The sequence below is a fragment of the Protopterus annectens genome, chromosome 6.part0, assembly GCF_019279795.1.
Source record: "Protopterus annectens isolate FY-2018-M chromosome 6.part0, PAN1.0, whole genome shotgun sequence".
Lineage (NCBI taxonomy): Eukaryota > Metazoa > Chordata > Ceratodontiformes > Protopteridae > Protopterus > Protopterus annectens.
The window spans coordinates 1197707313-1197733390 of record NC_056737.1 but is presented as its reverse complement, the minus strand read 5'-3'; the positions used below and the strand labels follow the sequence as shown (position 1 = coordinate 1197733390).

The window sequence follows — 26078 nt, the reverse complement described above, 5'->3', positions numbered from 1 at the left end:
TTTGTAGCATGTTACAGGCCACCCTCTCAAACTTAGGAACCTCACATAGCTTTCCTGAAAACACTGGAGGGGATAAATGTATCTCCAAACACCATCATACTAGGTGACTTCAACTACCCTAATATAGACTGGGATCACTACTCAAGCCCAAACACTCTAGCCCAAAGGTTCCTGGAGTTCATAAACTCTAATGCCATGGAACAACTGGTCACCATCCCCACAAGAGGTGAAAACATACTTGATCTCATCATCATGAACATGGGATCACAATGTTCAACACCGGAAGTATACCCCTCACTGGTGAGATCAGATCACAAACTAATCTCACTGGAGGTCCTCATCCCGCCCTCACCTGAGATAAAAAAGACCACAGTGAAGAACTTCTCAAAAGCCAACTTCACACTTCTAAAGACTAGTGTGGTCTCTTTTAAGGCCCCCGAACCAGCGGTAAACATTACTCAAGCCGCTGAATCACTTACAAATGCCTTCTACCAGCACCTACAAGACTGCATGGATCAGGCAATCCCAAACAAAACAAAGACTCTTTGTACCAAAGGCAAGCATCCAGTCTGGTGGACCCCAGCCATAAACAAGCTCTACAACAAAAGGAGGAAGCTACTACAAGCTAGAGCAAAATCCTTAAAAGGTAAGACACCTTTGATCATTATAAGTAAAAAACTAAGAGCTCTCATAAAATCATCCAAGGCAAATTTTGAGAAAAAAATCGCCAGGGACTCAAAAGACAATCATAAGGCCTTCTTTAGCTATGTTAGAAACCTGGGAGGAAACTCCCAGATATGCTCAGAATTAGTTCAAAATGATGTGAAAATTACTGAACCTACAGACATTGCCAACATACTGGCTGACAGGTTCAGTGCAAACTCCCCCCCCCACCCCCCCAAAAAGAGAGATATCTATACCAGAGGATTGTAGCCCCCCAAACATCTCTAACGCCCAGGTGAGAACTGCTCTCTCCAAGGCGAAAAACACAGCATCCATGGGACCGGATGGTGTCCCCGGCTGTGTGCTCCATGAACTCAATGAGTAATTAAACCCGCAGTTAGGACAGCTGTTTAATCTTAGCCTCACCTCAGGATACGTACCCAAGGAGTGGCGTACGGTAACTGTGGTCCCACTTCACAAAGGCGGTGCCTCCACCGACCCTGGAAATTACCGTCCCATCAGCTTGACAAGCCTGATCTGCAAAGCCATGGAGAGGATCATAATGGAACTCATACATAAAGACATAGGGAACTTGCAGACTTTGGATCCAACCCAGTTTGGCTTTGTCAAAGGCAGATCATGCCTTTTAAACTTGGTTGACTTTTTCGAAACAGTCACCAAGGCCATTGATGAGGGAAAGGCAGTCCATACAGCCTACCTCGACCTGGCAAAGGCTTTCGACACAATACCCCACTCAGGTATCATTGAAAAACTCATCAGCTTAAATGTAAACCCATACATCACAAGATGGGTCGCAAACTGGCTAAGTGACAGAACCCACAGGGTCAGAGTTGCTGGCGCCATGTCAGACTCAAAGCCTGTCACAAGTGGTGTCCCACAGGGCTCAGTCCTGGGCCCACTCTTGTTCGGCATCTACTTTTCTGAAGTACAAACAAACACAGGAGGGTTATGGCTGACAAAGTTTGCAGATGACTGCAAACTGGGCGCCATAGTCGAAAACACATCTGACACAGATATTCTTCAGAAGGGTCTCACAGAAATGGATAACTGGTGCCAGAGCCATGGCCTAAAGTTAAACGCCAAGAAATGCATAGTCATACCCTTCGGGAAAAACAAAGTTACCCCTAGCTACCATATAGGTGGCAATCCACTGAGCACAGAAGAAGTTATCAGGGATCTGGGGACCCAGGTTGACAGTAACCTTTCGTTCGACACTCACGTTGCCAAAGTAGTTAGGAAGACCTTCTACATTGCCCACCTGATCATGAAGGGATTCACATCTAGATCAAGGGAGGTCATTGTCCCCCTGTACTCCTTACTCATCAGACCAATGATTGAGTACAATGCCCCATTCGGAATGTATCTGACCCGACACCTGCAGCAGCTGGAAAGACCCCAAAAGTTCCTCACCAAAAGGATAAAGGGTCTCAAAAATATTTCTTATGCTGCCCGACTGAAAGAACTCCAGCTCTATTCAGTCGCTTACCGCTTGCTCAGAGGTGACCTGTGCCTGACATACAAGGCCATGTCAAACCCAGATTTGATGAACATGCTTCACCTCAAAAAATCTAGATCCCTCAGAACTACAAGGGCGGGAGACTTAAACCTTGAAACGGTCATTAATAGGACGTGCTGGAGGGACAGATTCATCACCCAGAGACTCCCTATGCTGTGGAACAAAATCCCGGTACATGTGAGGCAGAGCACCTCGCTGGCCTTGTTCAAGAGAAATCTTGACCAATGGATGGGAGATTGCAGATATACCCCAGGGATTACCTCAGTGTCACTGCTTGACAGAGGCACAGAAAAATAATGGGCATATTTTTCTTCAAGCTAAAGGGGTGGCAAAAGCCACAAAACTCTGGGCTAGGCTTATAAATGCCATTGGGCAGATAGCCTAGTATGAACCTATGAACCTATGAACCTATGAACCTATGAATGTTAGGCAGTACATGAGAAGTGTCATGCTGCATGCTATGTTGAAGTCACCAGACACTCAGAACAGATTTAGGGTGCACTGGTTTCTACAAAATGTATCAAGGAATGTTAGGTAGTAAATGAGAAGTGTCATGCTGCATGCTATGTTGAAGACACCAGACACTCAGAACAGACTCAGGGTGCACTGGTTTCTACAATATGTATCAGGGAATGTTAGGCAGTAAATGAGATGTGCCATGCTGCATGCTATGTTGAAGACACCAGACACTCAGAACAGACTTAGGGTGCACTGGTTTCTACAATATGTATCAGGGAATGTTAGGCAGTAAATGAGAAGTGTCATGCTGCATGCTATATTGAAGACACCAGACCCTCCGAACAGATTTAGGGTGCACTGGTTTCAACAATATGTATCAGGGAATGTTAGACAGTAAATGAGAAGTGCCATGCCATCAATAAACAATATTATTGCATACAACATATATGTGTATATGTATATTTCACCTTCTCATAAAATTACTGAGTATTCTAATTTGTACTACTTGTGTGAAAAAAAAAATGTTTGCTTTTATGTAACATTTGCTGGTTTTTATAATATCTGTCATAACTTCTGTATTAGCTTTTTATTAACTTTGTATGATTTTTTTGGAGCTTTTCTCCCCGAGCCTCTACTGAAAATGGACATGTATCCAACTAGACCAGCCTGGTCAACAAATGTAAAATAAAATGTAAAATAAATAAAATAAATAAATAAATGCTGCATGCTATGTTGAAGACACCAGACACTCAGAACAGATTTAGGGTGCACTGGTTTCTGCAATATGTATCAGGGAATGTTAGGCAGTAAATGAGATGTGCCATGCTGCATGCTATGTTGAAGACACCAGACACTCAGAACAGACTTTGGGTGCACTGGTTTCTACAATATGTATCAGGGAATGTTAGGCAGTAAATGAGAAGTGTCATGTTGCATGCTATGTTGAAGACACCAGACCCTCAGAACAGATTTAGGGTGCACTGGTTTCAACAATATGTATCAGGGAATGTTAGGCAGTAAATGAGAAGTGCCATGCTGCATGCTATGTTGAAGACAACAGACACTCAGAAAAGATTTAGGGCAGGGACGTCGGGAGGCATACGCACTTTAATGATTTTAGTACAACTTTTTTAGAAGGCGGGGTAGCTTTTTTGAAAAAAAAAATAAAACGTACATATTTAAAGGGTGTTGGCTCCTTTAATGAGCATACCAGCCAGTCGGAAGTGAGCTCACATCATGGTCGGCTGGCTGCAAGCGGGAAACAATGAGTTGGAACTTGGAAGGTAAGCATTGGATTCGCAATCTGAGTTGAAGGCAAGCAATGGATTCGCGAGCGGGAAAGAATCGCAAATGGATTATCGCTGAGTTGGTGGAAGCAAGGGCATTCACAAATGGATTATCACTGAGTTGGTGGAAGCAAGGGCATTCACAAATGGATGAAAGGCAATCAACAATTGAAGTAAGTGCATTCAGAAATGGAGGTGTGTGTGTGTGTAAATGCCCCCGCATAATACACCTGCTGGCTATAGGTGTTCAGGCTCAAACTCTGTACCTTTGCTTTAGGGTAAGAACAGCCTAAAGTCCCTAACCACCACCATTTCTGAACTTTGTTCAGATTTGCTTTTCTAATGGTTGTGAGCTATGGTGAGAACTGAAGTTGCATTTCTCCCATTATTGTTTTTGATGTTTGTCCAGGTTTTTTGTGCTAAGGTATGAAGTGAGAACTGAATTTGTATTCCCTCATTATTGGCTTTGTTTGTTCAGGTTTTTTGTGCTAAGAGGTTGAGAGTTATCTAAATGATAGCCATTAAGTTTGTCTTCCTATTTTTAAAACTGCTAATTTAGCATAGTGTTATGTTGCACTGACTACAGTGCATATGGTTCTGGGTTCAAGACATGCATGGTAATAACACAGCATTTTATTCTAGCAACTTTTCAAAATTATACAAGCAATGTTTAAAATGTGTCCCTGTTTTTTGGGCTTTTGCCCCCCCCCCCCAATAAATGTTGGCTTTTTCCAGATTTCTTGTTCTACAAAGTTCAGAGATACAGCTGAGTGTCAACATTTTACAAGGAGCTGAGAGCTGCAGGGGAACTTAAGTTTAGTGCTGCTTATCTGAACTCTGCTTGTACTGTTAATAGCACAACAGGTAGTGTACTTGCTTTTGATGCAGAAGGCTGTGGGTTCTTCTCCCACAGTAGGTAGATGCATTGCTGATACTGTACTGTGTTGTAAAGGGGGGTGGATGCTGTAGCCTGTTTTGGCGAAGATATCTAGTAGTAACTATGAACCTGTTATCAGTTTGCCATCCATTCCCTATTGCAATATTACTAGTGTATCATTGGTTTTAATGCAACATAGGCAATTTATTCCTCAAGGGCAACAGGCACATTATTTGTAGATGAAACCATGAAATATAAAGTTGTTTGCTAGCAGCAGCCTCTTCATTAGTTACAGATTTCTCTAATGTGGAATTATGTAGATGGCTTTTACTAGTTCAGAGATTGTGCATATTTACTGATACTGGTGGACTGTAGAAGTTTGAGTAGACTTTTATGATGGAAGGTGTATCAAAGAGCATGTATATGTTTCATGTGCAAGGGGCCTATGATTTGAAAACAGCCCAAAGTTAATCTTTATCTGCCACTGCCAAAATGTATTTTCTTTGAATGTGGGTTTCAATGCTGTTTCAATGAATGTGAGTTTCAAGGGTAGAGAAGTTTTAATGCTAAGTCTAGTTTCATTGTGAGACTGCATTGCTTTGTTTAGCAGATATTTATTGGTGTTCATGCTGTAAAATGCAAAATAAAACTTTTTCTGGCAAATCATTTAGGAATGAAGTCACTAAATAATGACCGACATTAAGTTTCAGATGTCATAATCTTCAGAAAAATGCATGCTAAAGCAAGACCTGATTTTTAAGCAACTGTCTTAAGTTTATACAAGGTCAAATTTTAGTACTGTTTGTATGTTCCCCCCAATATATTTGGCCTTGTCCAGATTTCCTGCATTAAGAGGTTGAGAGGTATGTGCAAATAAATCGCTTTATAGAATTAGAAATATCCAAACCTCTCAGCTGTCCCCAATTTTGGCTGAAAATGTTGCTATCCCCCTAATAATCTCTCCGCAAAATAGCAATTTTGGAAGAAAACATGGAAGGTTTACTTTACTTTTATAAATAACTGTAATGATCAGAGTTATACATTACTTTTATTTCAGAAATGCATGTAGATTCTCTAATTTTGTCAGCTGCTCTAAGTTAACTGTGCTCATATTAAAATGGTGTCCCTTCTTTGACAGGTTCTCAGCTGTATTGTCTGGAAATTTTATATTTTTGCATCACATTTTTGGTCCGTTTTTCATAAAATTGTGATTTTCTGGCAAATTAGAGGCAAATTGTTAAAGACTGAAGTTAAAATAATGGCAGACATTTGAGTTTCAGATTTCATACCCTTCAGAAAATTCGTACTAATGCAAGACCTACTACTATTCTAATACCTTTCTAAATTTATAAGGGCAATATTTAAAAAAAATGTCCTTATTTTTGGGCCTTTGACTCAGTTTTATTTATGAGTTTGTTGATCTAAGAGGTTGAGAGGTGTGTGTGTGTGTGTGTGTGTGTGTGTGTGTGTGTGTGTGTGTGTGTGTGTGTGGTAGGTACTTCTCAACTGTCCAATTTTTGCAGAATGTCCAGATTTTTGCCCCATATTTTTTGTCTGTTCCTCAAAAATTTTGTGATTTTCTAGAAAATCTTTTGAAGGCTGAAGTTGCTAAATAATGACAGACATTTGAGTTTCAGACTTCATGTCCTTTAGAAAAATTCATACTAGCACAAATCCTGTATTTCTAGCAACTTTCTAAGTTCACGAGAGCATTATTTATTATCTTTCCCTGTTTATTTTAGGCATTGTCCATATTTCTTGCACTAAGAGGTAGGTAGGGGTGTGTGTGTGAATGAAACATCCTAGTTAGGGGTAGCAGGTGGTTAGTAATTTACTCAAGCTGAAAATCTGTACCTTAGTTACAGAAAACTAAAGCATAAAGTCTCTAACCCAACTACCATGCTGCATTTTTCAAAGAGCTGACATTTCTGGTTAATTTTCAATTCAAGGAACCGAGTTTGAGTGAATTTATATTATATTACTGAATAGGCATTACAGTGAATGCCTCTTCATCGACACTAAAAGAGCGAACCGTGAATTACGAGAATGGCCGTAGCTTGGCTGGGGAGGGGGGTAGCAGTTTGAGAGCTGTGAGTACAAATTTGAAAATCCTAGCTACACCCCTGATTTAGGGTGCACTAGTTTCTACAATATGTATCAGGGAATGTTAGGCAGTAAATGAGACGTGTCATGCTGCATGCAATGTTGAAGACACCAGACCCTCAGAACAGATTTAGGGTACACTGGTTTCTACAATATGTATCAGGGAATGTTAGGTGGTAAATGAGAAGTGTAATGTCGCATGCTATGTTGAAGACACCAGACACTCAGAACAGATTTAGGGTGCACTGATTTCTACAATATGTATCACGGAATGTTAGGCAGTAAATGAGGTGTCATGCTGCATGCTATGATGAAGACAGCAGACACTCACAACAGATTTAGGGTGCACTGGTTTCTACAATATGTATCAGGGAATGTTAGGCAGTAAATGAGAAGTGTCATGCTGCATGCTATGTTGAAGACACCAGACACTCAGAACAGATTTAGGGTGCCCTGGTTTCTACAATATGTATCAGGGAATGTTAGGCAGTAAATGAGAAGTGCCATGCTGCATGCTATGTTGAAGACACCATATACTCAGAACAGATTTAGGGTGCACTGGTTTCTACAATACATATAAGGGAATGTTAGGCAGTAAATGAGATGTCATGCTGCATGCTATGTTGAAGACACTCAGAAGAGATTTAGGGTGCACTGGTTTCTACAATACGTATCAGGGAATGTTAGGCAGTAAATGAGGTGTCATGTTGCATGCTATGTTGAAGACACCAGGCATTCAGAACAGATTTAGGGTGCACTGGTTTCTACAATATGTATCAGGGAATTTAAGGCAGGAAATGAGAAGTGACATGCTGCATGCTATGTTGAAGACACCAGACCCTCAGAACAGACTTAGGGTGCACTGGTTTCTACAATATGTATCAGGGAGTTTTAGGCAGTAAATAAGAAGTGACATGCTGCATGCCATGTTGAAGACACAAGACACTTAGTAGAGATTTAGAATGCACTAGTTTCTAAAACACGTTTCAGGGAATGTTAGGCAGTAAATGAGTTGTCATGCTGCATGCTATGTTGGAGACCAGACACTCCGTAGAGATTTAGGGTGCACTGGTTTCTACAATATGTATCATGGAATGTTAGGCAGTAAATGAGAAGTGTCATGCTACATGCTATGTTGAAGACACCAGACACTCAGAACAGATTTAGGGTGCCCTGGTTTCTACAATATGTATCAGGGAATGTTAGGCAGTAAATGAGAAGTGTCATGCTGCATGCTGTGTTGAAGACAACAGACACTCAGAACAGATTTAGGGTGCACTCGTTTCTACAATATGTATAAGGGAATGTTAGGCAGTAAATGAGAAGTGCCATGCTACATGCTATGTTGAAGACAACAGACACTCAGAACAGTTTTAGGGTGCCCTGGTTTCTACAATATGTATAAGGGAATGTTAGGCAGTAAATGAGAAGTGTCATGCTGGATGCTATGGTGAAGACACCAGACACTCAGAACAGATTTAGGGTGCACTGGTTTCTAAAATATGTTTCAGGGAATGTTAGGCAGTAAATGAGGTGTCATGCTGCATGCTATGATGAAGAGACCAGACACTCCGAACAGAGTTAGGGTGCACTGGTTTCTACAATATGTATCAGGGAATGTTATTCAGTAAATGAGAAGTGTCATCCTGCATCCTATGTTGAAGAATCCGGGCACTCAGAACAGACTTAGGGTGCACTGGTTTCTACAATATGTATCAGGGAATGTCAGGCAGAAAATGAGGTGTCATGTTGCATGCTATGTTGAAGACACCAGACACTCAGAACCGATTTAGGGTGCACTGGTTTCTACAATACTTATAGGGGAATGTTAGGCAGTAAACGAGGTGTCATGCTGCATGCTATGTTGAAGACAACAGTCACTCAGAACAGATTTAGGGTGCACTGGTTTCTACAATATGTATCATGGAATGTTAGGCAGTAAATGTGAAGTGTCATGCTACCTGCTATGTTGAAGACACCAGACCCTCAGAACAGATTTAGGGTGCACTGGTTTCTACAATATGTATCAGGGAATGTTAGGCAGTAAATGAGGTGTCATGCTGTATGCTATGTTGAAGAGACCAGACGCTACTTACAGTGTTAGGGTGCACTGGTTTCTACATTATGTATCAGGGAATGTTAAGCAGTAAATGAGAAGTGTCATCCTGCATCCTATGTAAGAATCCGGGAACTCAGAACAGACTTAGGGTGCACTGGTTTCTACAAAATGTATCAGGGAATGTTCGGCAGTAAATGAGAAGTGCCATGCTGCATGCTATATTGAAGACACCAGACACTCAGAACTGATTTAGAGTGCACTGGTTTCTACAATACGTATAGGGGAATGTTAGGCAGTAAACGAGGTGTCATGCTGCATGATATGTTGAAGACACCAGACCCTCAGAACAGATTTAGGGTGCCCTGGTTTATACAATATGTATCAGGGAATGTTAGGCAGTAAATGAGAAGTGCCATGCTGCATGCTATGGTGAAGACACCATACCTCCAGAACAAATTTAGGGTGCACTGGTTTCTACAATATGTATCAGGGAATGTTAGGGTGCACTGGTTTCTAAAATATGTTTCAGGGAATGTTAGGCAGTAAATGAGGTGTCATGCTGCATGGTATGTTGAAGAGACCAGACACTCAGAACTGGTTTAGGGTGCACTGGTTTCTACAATACGTATAGGGGAATGTTAGGCAGTAAACGAGGTGTCATGCTGCATGATATGTTGAAGACACCAGACCCTCAGAACAGATTTAGGGTGCCCTGGTTTCTACAATATGTATCAGCGAATGTTAGGCAGTAAATGATAAGTGTCATGCTGCATGCTATGTTGAAGACACCATACCGCCAGAACAGATTTAGGGTGCACTGGTTTCTACAATATGTATCAGCGAATGTCAGGCAGTTAATGAGCTATGTTGAAGACACCAGACCCTCAGAACAGATTTACGGTGCACTGGTTTCTACAATATGTATCAGGGAATGTTAGGGTGCACTGGTTTCTAAAATATGTTTCAGGGAATGTTAGGCAGTAAATGAGGTGTCATGCTGCATGGTATGTTGAAGAGACCAGACACTCAGAACAGGTTTAGGGTGCACTGGTTTCTACAATATGTATCAGGGAATGTTTGCAGTAAATGAGAAGTGTCATGATGCATGCTATGTTGAAGAAATCAGACCCCCAGAACAGATTTCGGGTCCACTGGTTTCTACAATATGTATCAGGGAATGTTAGGCAGTAAATGAGAAGTGTCATGCTGCATGCTATGTTGAAGACACCAGACCCTCAGAACAGATTTAGGGTGCACTGGTTTCTACAATATGTAACAGGGAATGTTAGGCACTAAATGAGAAGTGTCATCCTGCATCCTATGTTGAAGAATCCGGGCACTCAGAACAGACTTAGGGTGCACTGGATTCTACAATACGTATCAGGAAATGTTAGGCAGTAAATGTGAAGTGTCATGCTGAATGCTATGTTGAAGACATCAGACCTCCAGAACAGATTTAGGTGCACTGGTTTCTACAATATGTATCAGGGAATGTTAGACAGTAAATGATAAGTGCCATGCTGCTTGCTATGTTGAAGACAAACACTCAGAAGAGATTTAGGGTGTTGGTTTCTAAAATATGTTTCAGGGAATGTTAGGCAGTAAATGAGGTGTCATGCTGCATGCTATGTTGAAGAGACCAGACACTCCGAACAGATTTAGGGTGCACTGGTTTCTACAATATGTATCAGGGAATGTTTGCAGTAAATGAGAAGTGTCATGCTGCATGCTAAGTTGAAGAAATCAGACCCCCAGAACAGATTTCAGGTGCACTGGTTTCTACAATATGTATCAGGGAATGTTTGCAGTAAATGAGAAGTTCATAGGTTCATAGGTTCATACTAGACTATCTGCCCTAGGGCATTTATAAGCCTAGCCAGAGTGTGTTTGGCTTTCACCACCCATTTTAAATTAATTTTGCTATGCCTTTTTTTGAGGTTTGTATACTGTGCCTCTCTCTATCAGTGACACAGAAGTGATAGCCGGGGTAAACCTACAATCTCCCATCCACTCATCAAGATTCCTTTTGAAGAGAGTCAATGTGGGACTCTGCCTAACCTGGACTGGGATTTTATTCCAAAGTGAAGGGAGCCTCTGGGTTATGAATCTGTCCCTCCAGCATGTCCTATTTCAGTGCTGAGGTTCAAGTCTCTCGAGCACGTAGATCGATGGGATTTGGATTTTCTGAGGTGCAGCATGTCCATTAATTCCGGGTTGGACATGGCTTTATACGTCAGGCACAGATCGCCTCTGAGCAGGTGGTATGCCACTGAGTAGAGCTGGAGTTTCTTTAACCGGGCAGCATATGGCATCTGTTTGAGCCCTTTGATCCTCTTGGTGAGGTACTTTTGGGGTCTTTCCAGTTGCTGCAGGTGTCGTGTAATGTATATCCCAAAAGGGGCATTGTACTCAATTATGGGACTGATGAGAGATGAGTAAAGAGGCACAATGACCTCCCCTGATCTAGATGTGAATCCCTTCATGATTAGGTGGGCTATATAAAATGTTTTTCTAACCACTTTGGCCACGTGGTTGTCAAATGAGAGATTGCTATCAACTTGGGTCACCAGGTCTGTAATGACTTCTTCTGTACTTAATGGATTACCACCTATGTGGTAATTTGTGGGCACTTTGTTTTTGCCAAAGGGGATGACTGTACACTTTTTGGCGTTTAGCTTGAGGCTATGGCTCTGGCACCAGTTGTCTATGAGGCCCTTTTGGAGGATGCTTGTGTCGGCTGGAGAGTTGATTATGGCGCCCAGTTTGCAGTCATCTGTGAACTTGGTCAGCCACAGTCCTTCCGTGTTGGCCTGTACCGCTGAGAAATATATACCGAACAAGAGAGGTCCCAGGACTGAGCCTTGTGGGATGCCACTTGTAACTGGTTTGGAGTCTGACATGGCTCCAGCAATTCTAACCATATGGGTTCTGTCCTTGAGCAAGTTTGCAACCCATCTAGTGGCAAAGGGGTTTATATTTAAGCTGGTGAGCTTATCTATAATGCCCGAGTGGGGTATTGTATCGAAGGCTTTTGCGAGGTCCAGGTAGGCTGTGTGGACCACCTTCCCCTCGTCAATGGCCTTGGTGACTGTTTCAAAGAAATTGACCAGGTTTAAGAGGCAGGATCTGCCCTTAACAAAGCCAAACTGGGTAGGATCCAGTGTCTGTAGGTCCCCAATATCTTTATTCATGAGGTCCATGATGATCCTTTCCATAGCGTTGTAGACCAAGCTAGTCAGGCTTATGGGGCGATAGTTTCCAGGATCCGTTGAGGCACCACCTTTGTGGAGAGGGTCCACTGTTGCTGTACGCCACTCTTTGGGTACATATCCTGTAGTAAGGCTAAAATTGAACAGTAGTTTTATGTTTGGGTTTAGCTCTTCTTGGAGTTCACGTAGGACACAGCCCGGGACACCATCTGGTCCCATTGATGCTGTGTTTTTTGCTTTGGAGAGGGTGGCTCTTACCTGAGCATCTGAGATGTCAGGGGGGCAGCACTCTGTTGGGATAGATATTTTCCCTTTTGGTGGGGAGGGGGGGGGCATTTGCACTGAACCTGTCAGCTAGGATGTTGGCAAGGTCTGTGGGCTCGGTGTATTTTTTGCAATTTTGGACTAATTCAGAGCATATCTGAGAATCCCCCCCCCCCAGGTTCCTAACATAACTAAAGAAAGCCTTGTGATTATCCTTAGTGTCCTGTGCAATTTTTCTCTCGAAGCTGGCCTTAGACGATTTTATGAGTGCCCGTAGTTTTTTGCTAATACTGATCAGAGATGCTTTCCCTTTTTGGGATTTTGCTCTATCATGTAGTAGCTTCCTCCTTCTATTGTATAGTTTGTTTATGGATGGGGTCCACCAGACAGGACGTCTGCCTTTAGAGGATTGGGTCTTGGTTTTATTTGGGATTGCATGATCCATGCATTCCTGAAGGTGTTCATAGAATGAGTTTATAAAGGATTCTGCGGTCTGGGCCGTATTTTCCACAGGCCCGGAGGCTTTGAAGGATTCCGCCTCGGTTTTGAGGTGTGCGAAATTTGCTTTAGAGAAGTTTTTCACTGTGGTTTTCTGGGCAGGGGGTGGGGTCGGGATGTGAATATCCAGTGAGATAAGTTTATGGTCTGATCTTACCAGTGAGGGATACACTTCTGGTCTGGAGTATAGTGTCCCCATGTTGGTGATGATCAGGTCCAGTATGTTTTCCCCTCTTGTGGGAGTGGTAACAAGTTGTTCCATAGCATTTGAGTTTATAAATTCTAGGAACCTTTGGGATAGGGTGCTGGAGCTAGAGTAATGCTCCCAGTCTATGTTTGGGTAGTTGAAGTCTCCCAATATAATGGTGTTTGGAGAGACCTTCATATTTTCCAGTATTCTCAGGAAGGCCAAGTGGGGTTCCTGTGTTTGGGAGGGTGGTCTGTAGCAGGCTATAAACTGGAAGGCAGTTTTACCCACTGTTAGTTGCACATGGATAGTCTCTGATGCTTCATGCTGTGCCACCAACCTGGAGGTGTGGGTATCTTTGACGAATATTGATACTCCCCCTCCTTTTGTGGTTCGGTCCAAGTTTTGGGGCCGAAAAGCATGGTATGAGGTATAACCTGGTAGTGCTGGGGTGCTCTCGGGAGCCTTGAACCAGGTTTCTGTTACTGCACAGATATCCATGTTCTCCATGCTAAGGAGAGTTTCGAGTGTGTGCATCTTGAGGTTTAGACTTCTGGCATTGAGTAGCATTACTCTTAGTTTCTTGTCTCTTGTGATACCTATGGAGGTGGGTTTGTCTTTTGAGCCTTGCCTAAAAAAGGCACTATGGGGGTAGCAAGAGCCTTTGCCAATATCCGAAAGCCCAGGGGTGACAGGTGCAAGCCGTCCCTAGCGAAGCATCGTGGCTTGTCGAGCATGTCATCCCAGGCTGACAGGCATTGGATCCCCTTTGAATGACACCAATACTTAAGCCAATTGTTGAAATTGATCATCTTGTCTTCATATTGTGGCATCATTCTTGGTGAGGGTAAGATGCTACTCAAGGTCAGGGTCATATCGGCCTGGGCTACATGCTGAGACAGCTCCTCTATGTCTCTTTTCATGTAGTCCAGGGAGGTACGTCTCAGGTCATTCACACCAGCATGGACAATGACTGAGTCATATTTGTACTTGCCTTGGAGTGACCTGAGTGCTTGTGTTATGTGGCAGATCCTAGCACCTGACAGGCAGCTCACCGTGACCTTCTCCTTGTTCAGCCTGGTGAGCGGGACGTCAGTGTGCCTGATGATAGAGTCACCTATTACAAGTGTATCAGGTGTGCTGTTTAGCCTTAAGGGCTGTGACTGTTCGGCACACTGGCTTTGTGAGATGTGTTGCACGTGTTTTGTTTTGGGGTAGCGGTTGCTTGGGTGTCTGCTTTGGAGGTCTCTGCTGCTTAGGCAGATTTTTATTTAGAGCCTCCGAGTATGTTTTTGTGTGTTTATGTGTTTGGTTTGTTGTCATGGTAGGTCTATGTGAGACTGGAATTGTAGTGAGTGTGGTTTCCTTCTCCTCCTGACTGGTTACGCCAGTACTGAGTTGAGAGAGCTTAGCCTCCAGTTTGGCTATATGGTTGCATCTCTCACATGTGTTGGAATTTGTTGGGAGGAGGAGAGGGTTGTCTGTGTACATGAGGCAGTTGTAACATTGCCTCAAGATTCCTAGATTCACCAGCTGTACCGGAGAGGAGATTGACAACTGACCTTTGGACATGCTAGAATAGTATTGGAAATTCCTTTATTATTGAAAAAAAAAAGGACAATGTGGAACAAGGTACTCACGGGGAGTTTGTGAGGGTGTAGTGCTTTTAATTTTTTAGAGCTGACTTATATAATTGCTTTAGTGAGCAAGTGCCAGGTAACTTAAATGCAATGTGTTACAGGTAACTTAAATGCGAAAACGACAAACAGTAACTTTCTTTCAAAAGAAACAAGGAAGTACAGTAAGCAATGCAGATATCACTAGGGATCCACAGAAGTGCTAAAAGGCTGTGTTTTAGGTGGACTTAGCGTTTAAGGTAAATAAACAAACAACAAGCATACAAACAAAGCTAAATTCAGCAGGCCTGGGTCTAGTCTATGCTACAGCAAACAAGGTGTACCAATTTCAGTAAGAAACAGTTAGAATATGCAGGCACTATAAGCCTTTAACCAGAAATTCCCAGCTCAGAAGGGCAGAGTCCAGCCTCTCCTCCCACAAGAGTGCAGACCGCGATCCTTCTTAATGTAAAATAACTGGCCTGAAGCCCAAGTGCTTAAACCAGAACTAATACACTTTTCGAATAACAGACACTGAGCCCTCAATCAGCAGTTCCCAACTTAGAAGGATGTAAGCTACCTGTCCTGCCACCACAGTGCAGGCCACAAACCTTCCTAATGTAAAACAACTGGTCTGAAGCCCAAGTGCTTAATCCAAAAGACTTAGAAATGATAGCTACACTTTAATCAAGTTACTACCAAGCAGTAATAAATACAACTGAATACTTTAAAGAATGCCTGGATTAGTGCTCAAGTTATACAAACAAAGCTAGATTCAGCAGGCCTGGATCTAGTCTATGCTACAGCAAACAAGATGTACCAATTTCAGTAAGAAGCAGTTCAAATATGCAGGCACTATAAGCCTTTAACCAGAAATTCCCAGCTCAGAAGGACAGAGTCCAGCCTCTCCTCCCACAAGAGTGCAGAACACGAACCCTGTTAATGTAAAATAACTGGCCTCAAGCCTCAAGGGGTGGGAAGATGGCATAATGGTTAAGGTGGTTGCCTTACAAACAGAAGGTGCAGGGTTTGATTCTCACATGGGGGAAGTGGCTAGGCTTAAAATGGCCTGCAAAGGCAGTTAGCTTAGTACCAGCCTATGAACCTATGAACCTATAAGTGCTTAAACCAGAATTAATACACTTTTAGAATAACAGACACTGAGCCCTCAATCAGCAGTTCCCAACTTAGAAGGATGTAAGCTATATGTTCTGCCACTACAGTGCAGACCTCAAACCTTCTTAATGTAAAACTGGTCTGAAGCCCAGGTGCTTAAACTAAAAGGCTTAGAATGAGTTACACCAAGCAGTAATAAATACAACTGAGTACTTTTAAGATGATGCAAAAGCAAAATAAAGTAGGAAAAAACACAAATACAGTAAAAGCAGATTAATTTTTTTTTTTTTTTTTTTTTTTTTTTTTTTAGTGTAGAGAGAAAGGAGTAGCAGAAACTAAACTGATTGGCCTTCTCAAATGCTCTCCCTGTACTGGGTAGAATGAGGTAATGTCACTAGACTGGGAGGAGGGTCCCAGATCAAATTTACACTAGGGGCGGGCAACTGCAAAGCCACCAACTATAAAAACACTATACCAACATGGAGGAAGGGTGGGAAACAAACTGCAGAAATGTTAGTCACAGCTGAAAAGCAGCAGTGAGCCTTTAAATGAAAATTTTAAACAACTAAAGGAGCCACTACAAAAAAGAGTTTAACTGCAACAAGTTATCATAAACAAACAACCTAACAGATGCTTAATAAGAGTGGACAATTTCCAGTTAATACCTCACACACAGTGAAACTAGCTAGAAAAAATACACAGTACACAAAGTGCTATAAATAACAAAGAAATAAAGAACAAAATAAACAAAAAAAAGGATACTTAATGTTATATATTATAGCTCTGAGTTTGCTGAGTGTCCTTCCTTCGATTAGCTCGGTGTAAAATGGCAGAATACTCACAAGTGAGCTTCTTAGGTAACAGAAAGTTGAAACCTGAGACAGCTTTTAAGAAAGAAATCTCAAAAGAACCAATGAGGTGCTTAGTCTAAGCTGTAGTCCAGGAGACCTCAGTCAGCCAATGACCTCAAACAATTCTCTCACTGAAATGCCTGATGGCTTTGACTAAAACAAGATGTCCCTGAATTATGTGCTCAGACACACAGCCTCCACAAACACTAGGCCCAAATACAAGCCTGAATATGAAAATGCTACAAATATCCCCACTACTTAGAACAAACTGCAGAAATGTTACTCACAGCTGAAAAGCAGCAGTGAGCCTTTAAAAGAAAGTTTTAAACAGCTAAAGGAGCCACTAGAAAAAAGAGTTTAACTGCAACAAGTTATCATAAACAAACAACCCAACAGATGCTTAAGTGTCATGCTGCATGCTATGTTGAAGACAACAGACACTCAGAACAGATTTAGGGTGCACTGGGTTCTACAATATGTATCAGGGAATTTTAGGCAGTAAATGAGAAGTACCATTCTGCTTGCTATGTTGAAGACACAAGACACTCAGAAGAGATTTAGAGTGCACTAGTTTCTAAAATACGTTTCAGGGAATGTTAGGCAGTAAATGAGGTGTCATGCTGTATGCTATGTTGGAGACCAGACACTCCATACAGATTTAGGGTGCACTGGTTTCTACAATATGTATCAGGTAATGTTAAGCAGTAAATGAGAAGTGTCATCCTGCATCCTATGTTGAAGAATCCGGGTACTCAGAACAGACTTAGGGTGCACTGGTTTCTACAATATGTATCAGGGTTAGGCAGTAAATGAGAAGTGATATGTTGCATGCTATGTTGAAGACACCAGACACTCAGAACAGATTTAGGGTGCACTGGTTTCTACAATATGTATCAGGGAATGTCAGGCAGTAAATGAGAAGTGCCATGCTGCATGCTATGTTAAGACACCAAGCACTCAGAACAGCTTTAGGGTGCCCTGGTTTCTACAATATGTATCAGGGAAATGTCAGTAAATGAGGTGTCATGCTGCATGCTATTTTGAGGACACCAGACCCTCAGGACAGATTTAGGATGCACTGGTTTCTGCAATATGTATCAGGGAATGTTAGTCAGTAAATGAGGTGTCATGCTGCATGCTATTTTGAGGACACCAGACCCTCAGGACAGATTTAGGGTGCACTGGTTTCTGCAATATGTATCGGTGAATGTTAGGCAGTAAATGAGGTGTCATGCTGCATGCTATGTTGAAGACACCAGACCCTCAGAACAGATTTAGGGTGCACTGGTTTCTACAATATGTATCAGGGAATGTTTGGCTGTAAATGAGGTGTCATGCTGCATGCTATGTTGAGGACACCAGACACTCAGAACAGATTTAGGATGCACTGGTTTCTGCAATATGTATCAGGGAATGTTAGTCAGTAAATGAGGTGTCATGCTGCATGCTATTTTGAGGACACCAGACCCTCAGGACAGATTTAGGATGCACTGGTTTCTGCAATATGTATCAGGGAATGTTAGGCAGTAAATGAGAAGTGTCCTGCTGCATGCTATGTTGAAGACACGAGACACTCAGAACAGATTTAGCATAGAATGGCAGCCATCACACCATGCAGTTATCTGTACAATTCCAAATGCATTATGGGAAAATGCCTTTAAGTTTTACACTAACAGTAAACTCATGGACTATACCGTTTATTTCATATCATTACATTTTCTCTCTTTTGACAAGATTATTTCAACCTCTAACTTTAGGCTGCCTATAGCATGTGCAGCAGGGAGCTCACAAGGCTCGTACACTGCTTATTGCACTGACCTTAGGCTGACCATAGCATGTGCAGCAGGGAGCTCACAAGGCTCGTACACTACTTATTGCACTGACCTTAGGCTGCCCATAGCATGTGCAGCAGGGAGCTCACAAGGCTGGTACACTGCTTATTGCACTGACCTTAGGCTGCCCATAGCATGTGCAGCAGGGAGCTCACAAGGCTCGTACACTGCTTATTGCACTGACCTTAGGCTGCCTATAGCATGTGCAGCAGGGAGCTCACAAGGCTGGTACACTACTTATTGCACTGACCTTAGGCTGCCCATAGCATGTGCAGCAGGGAGCTCACAAGGCTGGTACACTGCTTATTGCACTGACCTTAGGCTGCCCATAGCATGTGCAGCAGGGAGCTCACAAGGCTGGTACACTGCTTATTGCACTGACCTTAGGCTGCCCATAGCATGTGCATTAGGGAGCTCACAAGGCTGGTACACTGCTTATTGCACTGACCTTAGGCTGCCCATAGCATGTGCATTAGGGAGCTCACAAGGCTGGTACACTGCTTATTGCACTGACCTTAGGCTGCCTATAGCATGTGCAGCAGGGAGTTCACAAGGCTTGTACACTGCTTATTGCACTGACCTTAGGCTGCCCATAGCATGTGCAGCAGGGAGCTCACAAGGCTGGTACACTGCTTATTGCACTGACCTTAGGCTGCCCATAGCATGTGCAGCAGGGAGCTCACAAGGCTGGTACACTGCTTATTGCACTGACCTTAGGCTGCCTATAGCATGTGCAGCAGGGAGCTCACAAGGCTGGTACACTGCTTATTGCACTGACCTTAGGCTGCCCATAGCATGTGCAGCAGGGAGCTCACAAGGCTGGTACACTGCTTATTGCACTGACCTTAGGCTGCCCATAGCATGTGCAGCAGGGAGCTCACAAGGCTGGTACACTGCTTATTGCACTGACCTTAGGCTGCCCATAGCATGTGCAGCAGGGAGCTCACAAGGCTGGTACACTGCTTATTGCACTGACCTTAGGCTGCCCATAGCATGTGCAGCAGGGAGCTCACAAGGCTGGTACACTACTTATTGCACTGACCTTAGGCTGCCCATAGCATGTGCATTAGGGAGCTCACAAGGCTGGTACACTGCTTATTGCACTGACCTTAGGCTGCCCATAGCATGTGCAGCAGGGAGCTCACAAGGCTGGTACACTGCTTATTGCACTGACCTTAGGCTGCCCATAGCATGTGCAGCAGGGAGCTCACAAGGCTGGTACACTGCTTATTGCACTGACCTTAGGCTGCCCATAGCATGTGCAGCAGGGAGCTCACAAGGCTGGTACACTGCTTATTGCACTGACCTTAGGCTGCCCATAGCATGTGCAGCAGGGAGCTCACAAGGCTGGTACACTGCTTATTGCACTGACCTTAGGCTGCCCATAGCATGTGCAGCAGGGAGCTCACAAGGCTGGTACACTGCTTATTGCACTGACCTTAGGCTGCCCATAGCATGTGCAGCAGGGAGCTCACAAGGCTGGTACACTGCTTATTGCACTGACCTTAGGCTGCCCATAGCATGTGCATTAGGGAGCTCACAAGGCTGGTACACTGCTTATTGCACTGACCTTAGGCTGCTCATAGCATGTGCAGCAGGGAGCTCACAAGGCTGGTACACTGCTTATTGCACTGACCTTAGGCTGCCCATAGCATGTGCAGCAGGGAGCTCACAAGGCTCATACACTGCTTATTGCACTGACCTTAGGCTGCCTATAGCATGTGCAGCAGGGAGCTCACAAGGCTGGTACACTGCTTATTGCACTGACCTTAGGCTGCCCATAGCATGTGCAGCAGGGAGCTCACAAGGCTGGTACACTGCTTATTGCACTGACCTTAGGCTGCCCATAGCATGTGCAGCAGGGAGCTCACAAGGCTGGTACACTGCTTATTGCACTGACCTTAGGCTGCTCATAGCATGTGCAGCAGGGAGCTCACAAGGCTGGTACACTGCTTATTGCACTGACCTTAGGCTGCCCATAGCATGTGCAGCAGGGAGCTCACAAGGCTCGTACACTGCTTATTGCACTGACCTTAGGCTGCCTATAGCATGTGCAGCAGGGAGCTCACAAGGCTGGTACACTGCTTATTGCACTGACCTTAGGCTGCCCATAGCATGTGCAGCAGGGAGCTCACAAGGCTGGTACACTGCTTATTGCACTGACCTTAGGCTGCCCATAGCATGTGCAGCAGGGAGCTCACAAGGCTGGTACACTGCTTATTGCACTGACCTTAGGCTGCCCATAGCATGTGCAGCAGGGAGCTCACAAGGCTGGTACACTGCTTATTGCACTGACCTTAGGCTGCCCATAGCATGTGCAGCAGGGAGCTCACAAGGCTGGTACACTACTTATTGTACTAACCTTAGGCTGCCCATAGCATGTGCATCGGGGAGCTCACAAGGCTGGTACACTACTTATTGCACTGACCTTAGGCTGCTCATAGCATGTGCATCGGGGAGCTCACAAGGCTCATACGGTGCTTATTGCACTGACCTTAGGCTGCCTCCCTCCTCCCAGGATGGGTGAGCTGACATTGGCCACTCACTTCCATCCTCACTCTGTGGCCCACCAATTGAACAAAGCTCACCTGCAGCACACATTAAGGGCTTTATCCCTCTGCTCCACAAGGTCACTAATGAGAGAACTCTGTGAAAAAGTTGTTAATTGAGAAGCAGCCAGAGGAGGTTAGTATAGGTTAAGCAGGATAAATAACTATTGCAATATTTAACTGCTAGAATATCCATATTTCTGTTTATTTCTTTTCTAGGGATAAATTACTGTCATGCTTAAATGTCATGCTTAAATGTGTGTTATACAAATCTAATTATAGTGTTCTAATGCAACCATAATAATGCTGGCACACACTGGTAAAGTTATCTAGATGATTATATTTGGCTTAGGATGTGAAGAGATGTATTTGCTAACTGATTAGTAAAGTGTGACATCAGCAAATAGTGTGTGCATAAGTCAGTGGTACCAGAAAGGGTGAGGACTAAGTGGCAGGTTTCAGGCCTCACTACATGTAAAATGTATCTGTTGCTCGCAAGTACAGATGGACTGCTCTTCTGTGTAAAGCCATGATTACAGTAAGTATGCCACAGATAAAGTTTGTTATCAGATGACCACTCATTGGGTGGTGGTTTTCAAGGGGCATTAATTAAAATGACATGTCCAGGATATACAACTCCTGCTTGGAGACAGATAATAACAAAACGTACAAAATTATCAAGCTCCAGTGAGTGAGTGCTAGCATCCCAGAATAAAATATGGAGCTTCAGGTAAATAATACTATTCAAAACTTTCCATCAATCTGCAGTCAAGGAGATCAGAATAATTCCTCCAGATTTCACAATATCGTGTTCTAAACATCAGGAGACTTACTAAAAGAAAAGGCCTTACAGAGTTTATCTAGTGATAATCACAAATGTAAGACATGGACAGTAACAAGGTTATATCAACAACAGTGACTCCATCTGGGTAAGTACAACCTGGATACAGTCACATAGACCTGCATCAAAACAATGTAGCAGATAAGTTCAACATGGCCTTATCATTAAATAACAAATAATATCATTCACTACAAAAATACAAACCTAATAACGAATAATATCATACACTACAAAAGCACAAACCTACCTAAATGTACAATGTAATAACAAACAATATCATACACTACAAAAACACAAACCTACCTAAATGTACAATGTAATAACGAATAATATCATACACTACAAAAACACAAACCTACCTAAATGTACAAAGTAATATCGAATAATATCATACACTACAAAAACACAAAGCTGCCTAAATGTACAATGTAATAGCGAATAATATCATACACTACAAAAACACAAACCCATCTAAATGTACAAAGTAATAACGAATAATATCATACACTCTACCTAAATGTACAAAGTAATAACGAATAATATCATACACTACAAAAACACAAACCTACCTAAATGTACAATGTAATAATGAATAATATCATACACTACAAAAACACAAACCTGTCTAAATATACAATATAAGTCACTCCAAAATCAAAACTGCTGCCTATAAGTTAGACTTGGACCCATGTATTCATTCACATAGTCTACAGTCCTGTACATGGGATGCACATTATGTGTAAGGTATTGTGGTGTGGCAGGACTGTGATTTCTAAAGCTGAGTAGCTCTCCCCATGAATGCATATACATAGTCTGCAGTCCTGTACAGGGGATGCACATTATGTGTAAGGTCTTCTGGTGTGGCAGCACTGTGATTCCTAAAGCTGAATATCTCTCCTGCAGTGCTGACAAAGTATGGTCTGTGCATAAAGCTGCCTGTTGCCTCTCCTACTGCATGTGACCCCACCAAACACACACATTCTCAGGCAGACAGGTACACGTGTGCGTGCACACACACACACACACACACACACACACACACACACACACACACACACACACACACACACACACAGGCACACACATACACACACACAGGCACACATGCTTATGGGCAATTACACAGACACGCACAGACACACACACATGCATATTCACAAAACTGAGACATACACTTACATGCCATACACATGCACATGTACTACACACACACACACACACACACACAAACATATATATATATATATATATATATATATATATATATATATATATATATACATACACACGCAAACACAAGCACATGCATACGGGTAATTACGCAGACATGCACAGACACACACACACATGGATATTCACAAAAATGCAGAGGCATACACTTACATGCATACACATGCACATGTACTACACACACACGTACAGACACACCCACACATAGACACAGACATAAATGTACATGGGCTCACACATAAACACACATACATACATACTTATGGACACTTACACAGGGATGCAGAGACACACTCATGCACACATAGTAAAACAGCCACATACAATTGCAAAAGCTTTACACGCATGTACATGTGCATGTACATGTGCATGTACATGTACACAAACACACATACACACACACACACACACACACACACACACACACACACACACACACACACACACACACACACACACACACACACACACACACACACACAGATGTACAGACTATACACACAAAACTTCATGCACAACAAACACACACATACATGTGCATGCACAAAACATACTCACATAGTGCATACAAGAAACACACATGCACGTGCCCACACACATTTTGGCACTATGAAGTATGAGTTGTACCATTTGAATTACACAAGATTAAGAAAGCGCTTAACCAACCACTGTTGCCCGAGTTACTGAGCACCCACTGTCCTGTGGATCATATGGGGCCTCTAGTTTGTTCAGTTTTCTAACAGTTTCTAATAGAATCCATCCTTCTTACTTTTCCAGCTGTGAAAGTTTACTTAATGGTGCCTTCAAATGGCAAAGGAAACAAGATGCGAACACTGACAGGTGATATGAGTGGGCAGAATTTCTTTTTGCCTACCTTCCTTCTACTCATAGGTAAGCACTACACTATCTGTTCTTGTGGGCCATTTTAAGCCCAGCCAAGTTCTCTCAAAGGTGAGAATAAAACCCTGTACTTTGTGTCTGTGAGGCAAAGACCTTAACCATTATACCGACCCCTAATCACAAACTCATACCTCCATCTGGAGACCAGAACTGTTCTGAACAATAAAAGGTTCTCTTTCTGAGAAAACCTACTTAGTAAAAAAGAGTATGAGTTGAAATTCTAAGTATTAGTAAAAGAGGTAGAAAATAAACTGTGAGAAATTCATAAATTGGAGGAATTGCAGGGTGGTACAATGTAAGATGTGTTAAACAAGACTCCATTTCAATTCAGATATGTGACCTTATCTTTGAACTGGTGATCTGTGACTTGGGGTAACCCAAAGATCTCTTGGAATACTGTCCACAATCCTAAATGAGACCTTGGTTGCTATTAATAAACTCTTAACTGAAATTGTGTTTTTGCAGCTTTAAGCACAACATAGGTGGATTATACCCCAGAAGTCCCTCAGTAAAAAAAAAATACACAACATCATGTAGCATGAAAAACATTTTCTACAGAAAGTGAAATGAGAAAAGGATGCAGAAACACCTGGACTCACGTGCTAATGCCCTGAAAAGAGCTTTGTCAACCCAGATGCTGTATTACTTAAATATTTGTAATGTGTACCAGAATTACAATGAGTTTCTCACTGGAGCAGATTTGCATAGTTGTATCTAATAAACAGAAACACCTGCATACCGAGAGTGAAACGTCTAATTACTGATGACATGTGAGAGTGTATCAGGGTTCTACTGTAACTGCTGCCACATTCCTTCTTTTCATGACTGCATAACTCATTATCCATGCTGTTCCAAACACATTACCTTCACCATTACCCTGACATGTGTGTTACCCTGACATATGTGTTACATCGACATATGGGTTATATTTGATGCTGATGTATTTATTTATTTTTTTTTAAGTGCAACAACAGCCATAACAGTGTCAGAAGTCTATCCAACACCATGGATGCATGTTTGGATAATACTACTCTCTCAGTCTGTTCTTCGGATGGTTTGTCTACCGTACCTATTTTCTTTTCGCAGGGTTGCAGAAACCCCTGCTTTGATTTTAGTTCAAAAGTGAGAGTGCAAATTGGTACAATTTTACACAACAAACATGAAAACAGACAAAAGATTGTATTTTTTAACTCTACAAATTTCTTGTGTTTACACCAGAGTAAAATTTGAAAAAATATTTGACTTCACATCAGGGAACATATCAACATACACTTCTTGTTCTGTGACCAACTATTTTCACTGCTTGGTCTTCATTTTGACACAACTAATGTCTCATTTTTACAGTCTACTGAGCACACAATGCCTTCCTGCCAGGTTTATTTCTATTAACATATGAGGGAGCTTGTACTTTGCAAAACATTTTTTTTATTGGCTGCATATATGCATAATATTTGGATATTTTAACTTTAAACTGCCTGGTGTAAATTAAATCATTCATTAAGAAATTAAAAAAAAGAGCAGTATTAAACAAAAGATAACAAGAAAAGTGTCTTAAAAAACATTGCAGATACAATCTTTTGCTACAGACACTTACACTCTCTGAGAAGCTCACTCTGGTCCTTGGGATCTTTATTATTTTGTCTCCTTTCTTACCAGTTAGGGTGATGTAGACCTTGTCAAAAGTACCTGTCCCCAAAAAGTTACCCGTTGTAACCTGTACTTCATACTCAGCTTTGTCTGAAGCCATTGTGCAGAAGTTTAATCTTGAAATGCTTTCTCTCTGTCTAAGCAGCAGACAAGTAAAACGCCCTATTTATAAATATTACATAACATGCTGAGATAGGCAGGTGACCTTAATGCAAACTACACTTTTGAAATATCCATTTGAAATGCCTTCACGTGATAGATATTTTGTAAGGCTAAGAAAGCTATTTCTTACATAAACATGAAATTCATTTTTCAACTAACTCAACAAATATCTTCAGTCAAATGAATATAGGA

At 42.4% G+C, this 26078-nt stretch overlaps 1 protein-coding gene across 1 annotated transcript in view; it reads right to left on the bottom strand.

Moving 5' to 3' along the window:
• Positions 1 to 25851, bottom strand: part of LOC122803969 (arachidonate 12-lipoxygenase, 12R-type-like) — a 250347-nt gene extending 224496 nt beyond the window's left edge. The window contains exon 1 of the mRNA XM_044073647.1: positions 25672 to 25851. Coding sequence (XP_043929582.1) covers positions 25672 to 25824 — 153 coding nt within the window. The 5' untranslated portion in view covers positions 25825 to 25851. The remainder of the gene's footprint in view (positions 1 to 25671) is intronic.
• Positions 25852 to 26078: the final 227 nt, after the last annotated feature.